At 37.4% G+C, this 6,431-nt stretch overlaps 3 protein-coding genes across 3 annotated transcripts in view; 1 reads left to right on the top strand and 2 right to left on the bottom strand.

Annotated features, from left to right (window-relative positions):
• The window catches only part of LOC122357305 (polyribonucleotide 5'-hydroxyl-kinase Clp1), a 3,504-nt gene extending 2,403 nt beyond the window's left edge, over positions 1–1,101 (bottom strand). Inside the window, exons 1-3 of the mRNA XM_043256648.1 lie at positions 807–1,101; positions 427–704; positions 231–338 (exon numbers count right to left, since the gene is read on the bottom strand). Coding sequence (XP_043112583.1) covers positions 231–338; positions 427–702 — 384 coding nt within the window. The 5' untranslated portion in view covers positions 703–704; positions 807–1,101. The remainder of the gene's footprint in view (positions 1–230; positions 339–426; positions 705–806) is intronic.
• Positions 1,102–2,230: 1,129 nt separating this feature from the next.
• On the top strand, positions 2,231–3,588 carry LOC122357887 (selenoprotein H-like). The gene is made up of 5 exons (XM_043257532.1): positions 2,231–2,332; positions 2,583–2,709; positions 2,845–2,987; positions 3,116–3,233; positions 3,319–3,588. The coding sequence occupies exons 1-4, from the start codon at positions 2,311–2,313 to the stop codon at positions 3,217–3,219; spliced, it is 396 nt and encodes a 131-aa protein (XP_043113467.1). The 5' UTR covers positions 2,231–2,310; the 3' UTR covers positions 3,220–3,233; positions 3,319–3,588.
• Positions 3,589–4,015: 427 nt separating this feature from the next.
• Positions 4,016–5,665, bottom strand: LOC122357344 (macrophage migration inhibitory factor-like). The gene is made up of 3 exons (XM_043256696.1): positions 5,418–5,665; positions 4,423–4,595; positions 4,016–4,240 (listed from the first exon to the last, which is right to left on the bottom strand). The coding sequence occupies exons 1-3, from the start codon at positions 5,523–5,525 to the stop codon at positions 4,174–4,176; spliced, it is 348 nt and encodes a 115-aa protein (XP_043112631.1). The 5' UTR covers positions 5,526–5,665; the 3' UTR covers positions 4,016–4,173.
• Between the last annotated feature and the right edge of the window lie 766 nt (positions 5,666–6,431).

The raw sequence follows: 6,431 nt of genomic DNA, 5'->3' as shown, positions 1-6,431 counted from the left end.
TATATATAATAAAACTGTTATTTGTCGTCAATTTAATTCATACTTGCTAATAATACTGCAAAGGAGTGGAAAGGTTTGCTTGCACATTTCAATAAACTTTGCAATCCTGGAAAGATTCCTAAACGTATTTATTACCTGTCTGCGCAATTTACTGGACATTTTCCACCTTACTTGCTACATAACTTTTCTTCTTACCAACCCCAAATTGTTTGGCAGGTTAGTTTACATACCCGAGGCCCTCTCTCGTTGTCTTTCTCTGCCTGACGTCTCATCTGTTCTAGAGCTGCATGGGTGTTGAGATACAGCAGCATGGGTGTATCTTTGGAGATATAAGCTACCTATATTTATGGAAGAAAAAGCACATTTGAATTGATTTAGCATTCATGTCATTATAGACATCCACTGACCTATTTTAACCTCTCTCACCTCCGTCTTGCCCGAGAGCGACACACTGCAGCCTTGCCATGTGAACACAGCAATCTTAGAGCCTGGTCCAAAAGTGTACTTCTTATTTCGGTTCAGTTCAGAGCCGAACACCTCCGCCAGACCCGACAACAGCTCGAGCTGGACTCGTTCTCCTGCTTCGACTTCAAAACGCAGCTCCGTCTCTTTCTCCAGATCGAAGCGCGTACCTGAAGTCCCAGCGCCGCCCGAGGAGCTCATGCCCTCCTCCGCTGACTTTTCTGAGGCTTCTGCAGTCATGGCTGTGATAAACAAGAAGGATGCTCAAAAAACTGCTAGCGTTATAATAATTAGTTACTTGCACTCCAACAGATAAGAAAAAATAACAAATTATTGTGCTATACCTGAATTCCTCTTTTTCGTCCTCTTTTTTGATTTATCTCGGCAAATACAGTGTTTTATTTAGATTATGTCGAATAACTTAAGGTAGTATTAGCTTATTAATGTTAGCCTGCTGAATATAGTTAAACTAATAGAGGTCAGGCTTTGCAAATAATATTATTTAATATACCGTAACATGCCTAGACTCTCCCAAACATCCACTTTTTCAACTATGCTTTCTTATTCGGAAATTATCCCTCTTTTCTTCACAGCAGCGAGGAGTGCTGCTAAACTGGCGCACAGTGATGATGTCGCGGCGCGTGTAGATGATGTCATGCAGTGGGCGATAAATGACCAAGATGTTTTAAGTTTTTATTTTATTTGTTAGTTATGAATCTGCGCGTGCTAAATGTAAAATAGTAATTGAAAAAAATCTGTATTGAGTTTTAATTTTAACCCCCCCCCCCACACACACAATAAATTCTACATCTTATGATAAAAAGCTGTTGAAACACCATTCAATGTGTGCATTTTTAAAATGTTGTCACTATGTTGTCTTGACATGTCAACATATGTGTGTAATAATGGTTATTATTTCGCTGTAGCACATCATAATACATATTTACAGGGAATGACATGCTGAAAGTGTTGTATATTTAACTGATGTCTTCTCATTTTGTTTTCTAGTGAATAAACATGTATGTGATGATTCACTGAAAACGTAATTTATAAAATAGGATACACTTTTCCTTGTTTTAACACTGTAAATTAATTAAAACATCTGGATTATTTTTTTTNAAAAATAGGCCTGTTTGACTGAACTATAGCCAAAGATGATAGTTTCTCAGACTATTAGTGGGGCGGTCATGACCTCTGGTGGTGACCTTATGTAACTGTTAAAAGCAGACAAGGTTTAAACCCAGTCCTAGACTAAAATGTAAATCTTCAGCTCAGCTGAAAGAAACTTGCACTGACTAATCTTAAAATATGTTGGTGCCTTTATTTTGTCTTAAGATGCACAGCATGTTTATAAAAAATACTTAAATGTCCTAATTGAACTATGACCTAATCCTGGTTTAGGCCAAACCCTGTCTATGAAACAGCACCTAAGAGTTTCTTGAATAGGAAAAACGCATGCTTAATGTATCTTAAGAATTAATTATACAACTGCGAAAGCTTATTTAATGCGTTCTATTGTAAAAACAGGATGGCACTGAACGAGTGGTCAGCTAAGTTTGATTTCAGTAATTAAAATATACATTTATTAGATACCTGTGTTATCTGTTTGTGATTTATTAAAGAACCGATGGCCTAATCATATCAGAGCTGTTGGGATTCAGGTCATTCCCAGCGCCCGTTCCTCATCTCATTATCTACCATATTAATAAATTATTTCTTGAGAAGATTATATTTAGATGTACAGTTTGTCACGTTACAGAAACTTTCCACACCAGAAGGTGGCAGTGTCCATTTCGCTTACTTTTTCATTATTAACGTAACCCGCCAAACTCTCCGAGCGTCTTAGAAATGGCGACTCGATCCAAATCAGGTGCGGAACACGTTTCGAAACTTTCGCGCAGACTATAACGGAATCAATTGCATAAACCGTCATTATTATGCCGCCTTAAATATATATATGCATTCGTATTTGCTAGGTTACGTGTCTCCGGTGGGAGTCGGGCTGCTTGTGTACAATGATTATACGTTGCCATTTAATCAAAAGTAACCAAACGAATACTTGGTTATATATCATCTTGTATATGCAAAACTGAAATTGTGTGATGCACTTTAATACGCAGGTCGTGGTAAGAAGCGTAAGACGGACGTGGATGCAGAAGCAGCAGCAGTGGAGGAGAAGAAAGAAAAGCTTGATGGAGTTGACCAAAAAGATGAAGAAACAGGACAAAGGGTCGTCATTGAGCACTGGTGAGGACGCACTGAAAATAATTTAAATTATTTACAGCTGTTTTTTTATTTACAGATTTTAGAACACTGAAAAGATGTAAAACAAATAAAAAAAAAGTTGAATATGTACGTGAATACGCTTATATTTTTTCGCAGCAAAAGCTGACGGGTCTACGGGCGGAATGCTGAAGGTGTGCGCGAGGCGCTTGCAGCTTCTCACCCTGATCTTCGCGTGCTGCTCAATCCCCAGAAACCTCGGAGGAACAGCTTTGAGGTCACGCTGATGGAGGGAGACAAAGGTTAGACCGCCATGAAGCCCAGATGGTAGTCAGGTGGCTGCATCTCACCGAGTAACAGGACTGAATTTCGTGGTTATCCTAATAATTATTAGCTATGCGGTCCCTGTATTTCTCTCTCTCCTGAGCAGAGGTGGTTTTGTGGACTGGCATTAAGAAGGGTCCTCCACGCAAGCTAAAGTTTCCTGATCCTGCTGAAGTGGTTTCTGCTCTGAAGGAGGAGTTGAAGAACTAGTTATAAGGAGACAGGTGAGTCTCCTTGACAAGTTTATAACAAATAATAGCCCAGTAAACGAGAGAACTTTAATTTTCCTCATTTATTTTCTCCCACTAGTCAGTCATCTTTGGTACTGGACACTGGATGCATAATGATGTAAACGGACTAATGGGAAAATCTCCCTGTCTGTTTTCTGATGACCGGCTCTTTTGTTTCAGACTGGATAATTGACCTCGCCTTGTTTCTTTTGTTCTTGTTTATGAGACATGACTGTTTTTGCATTGTACCTGTCTTGTTTTTACTGTTTGTGCATAATAATGCTAATTCTTGGTCAAAAATAAAGTCTAGAGCATAGTTACATAGCTAAAATAAACATTGCTAAAATAAGTTCAAACTGGTCTTTCTCTCTCACACACGCACACTATAAATTCACCACTGTGCCTTTTATAATTTTACTTTTGAGGCATACATGTAGGTTATTTTTTGCTTATTTCTTTTTTCTAGGCTAGTTATGAAATCAAAGTACAGAACCAGGCAAGTGTTATATTGTCAGGCTTATAGGAGCACAAATTAAGACTTCAGTCTTAAGATATGCCTAAAACAAGATTTCCAAATTGACCATTTTGTCTAATAATGAGCTTATTTATGGTATTTTGGATATTTGTTAATATGTAATTATATTATTAAAATAAATTACAGATAATTATAAAATGTTATTTTATAGGCCGTAAGCAATAAAATAAATTTAGCAGCATTATGATTTCCTAAACATCTGATTTAAAGAGGCATGTACAACAACAACTCAACACCTCAGTACAGTTTAAAGGAAGCTTTATTGTCAAAGCAAAATGTTGTCTGCTGTAAGCAGTAAGTGCTGTGTGTTAAGACTAAATCGACTGATAGCATGCTCCCAAGAGCTTTTTTTCTGAAACAGAAACGGCAGTCTCATATCAGGCGATAAATCCATATTCTTCATCCAAAGGTGGTGCTGTTCCAAGCCACATTGGCTGCATCCATATCAACAAAGTTTATATAGATCCTGGAAAACAATACAATAAGGTTTTACCGAATAAATAACTGCATTTGACACAATATGAAGAGAAAATCTTATTCAATATTTAATAACAGCAGAAATTAATTTTAAATGTGTAAGTTAAAACTTAATTTGTGCAAAACATTCTGATGAATGGTACTGTAGCCAGCTGTAATATACGGATCTACCTGTCAGGTGAAATTCCAAGGTGTTTGTTGAGCAGGCCCATAAGAAGTTTGGAGTATTGCTTATTTTGCGAGCCCCCAATCTTTCCAATGCTGGTGAGAGAGCAGAGTGCACATGGATCTCCTTTGCCCCCGAACATCATCATCTGATCCGGGATGATATGTATGGCGATATACTGTCACCACAGCAATACAAAGAGGGTAAATAGTTAATGATACAGATACATCTGAACACAACTGTGTCAAAAACACATCTGAAAGTCATTCCAAGCAGTTCTTGAGTCAACTAACACACCCAATTTTCACAATAGAAATCATTTTAGTATGATATATTATGCAATTGCAAATTTTGTTTATTACAGGGTTCCTCACGTCTTGCCTCAATACTCTGCGAGTTTAGCTTAAACACTGATCAAACTCATCTACCTACGATTTTCTAGTATTTGATTTGGTAAATACTTGTAGGCAAGATTTGAGAATGGCTTGTTCATTATAAGGTACCAAAAAAATGTAAAAACGTCGGTGCTGCTCCAAAACACTGAACTGAAATACACATTAATGTAATAATTAAAAGCTAATTGTGGCTACATACACGATTTTGGAACGTTTAAGAGTCAACATATATAACGTCATACGTTGGCTCTGGGATTACGAGGTCACGTAATTGCGTCATGACGTAAACGAATCACTGAATCGTTTTTTGAACTGGTTCTTCGAAACGATTTCTTTAAAATCACGATTCACGGAAACGAGTCTGACTTTCTATGACTACTTAAGCTCAAATCGAGACAAATAATGCGATGTTTACATGCGGCCTGGGTCTTTTTAAGTTTAAAACTGTGGAAAAACCCGGCACGGCTTAAGCTACAGCTAAACGGATCACTGTAGAGCGAGTCTCTTGTATGTTTCGTCGTATCGAGATTAACGTGCAGTCGCAGCTCCGCTAATATAAAAAGTAATAGGATTCGTAGGAAACGTGAGAGATGCAGCGTGCTCACCTGCGCGGGTTTGCCCATCGCTTTGGCGAGCTCCTGCGTGGCCTCGGACAGCAGTTCAGCGGGAACCGCGTCCTTTGCAACATTGGTGTTCACCACGAACATCGGCATGACTGCAACGAAGAGACAGAGCTGTCTGCGAAATAGTGCAAGGTGGAAGGACCAGGGATGTATCCAGATGTGAGCCCGGGTTGAATAAGGTGAGTAACCGCGATGCAAGTGCTTCTTCTAGGCTACCGTAAAGCATCGTCCATATGACCCAAATAAAGATTTGACTGCAGACCCGTTACCATGCATACCACAGCTGCTCTGCTCTGAAGTTCATAGCACAAGTTCATAGTGCATTACACGTTACTAATTACTCTGAAAAATATACAATTATTATTCACTTTTAGTCATAAATTAAGCTTCTTGGGGCTTTTTTTAACTCAATAAACTGCGTTATGCAATTAAGCAGCCTACAATATAAGAACCTTGAGAAAAAAACGGTACAGTTATATCAGAATATTGAGGAGATGAAAAATAGCAGACATTTGCCCCAGGAAAAACTGATGAAACATTTACCTCATCATCATGCATCATTTAACTTACATTACAATAGTCATAGGTACTTATCATTAAACATACCATAATTAATATAACAAGATTAAAATGAAATCCACTTCAAGATTATTTCAAAAGACACAATTACTATTCATTAAATGCATTAAAAATGCAATTACAACAAAAATAAAGCCTAATAATAACAATAATTCAGAAAAGTTGTTTGCTGTGCAGTAAAGAGATACATTTGGGGGTTTCTTTAAGAAAATTAGCAAGCTGGTTTCATTCTCTTGATAATGTGTCCCATAAAATTAAGACATAATGGACAAAGGCTGCATCAATAAACATAATATATTTTCAGAATTCTGCTCAATGTTTGTCTCTATATTAATGCACAGCATTTATCATCAAAAGGTAAATAGGTTATTTTTTTTCCAACAGGTTTTATTTTGTATGGATAATTATTTAATAATA

This window comes from Puntigrus tetrazona, chromosome 14 (genome assembly GCF_018831695.1).
Source record: "Puntigrus tetrazona isolate hp1 chromosome 14, ASM1883169v1, whole genome shotgun sequence".
Classification (NCBI taxonomy): Eukaryota; Metazoa; Chordata; class Actinopteri; order Cypriniformes; family Cyprinidae; genus Puntigrus; species Puntigrus tetrazona.
The sequence above is the reverse complement of the archived record's forward strand: the minus strand, read 5'-3'. Positions and strand labels throughout refer to the sequence as shown.

Bases quoted from the DNA above. Each gene is read 5' to 3' on its own strand.
- LOC122357344 (XM_043256696.1), bottom strand. From the start codon at position 5,525: ATGCCGATGTTCGTGGTGAACACCAATGTTGCAAAGGACGCGGTTCCC. The intron at 4,596-5,417 runs GTGAGCACGCTG...CTGTGGTGACAG, and splicing joins CGATGGGCAAACCCGCGCAG to TATATCGCCATACATATCAT. The intron at 4,241-4,422 runs GTAGATCCGTAT...ATTGTTTTCCAG, and splicing joins CTTGGAATTTCACCTGACAG to GATCTATATAAACTTTGTTG.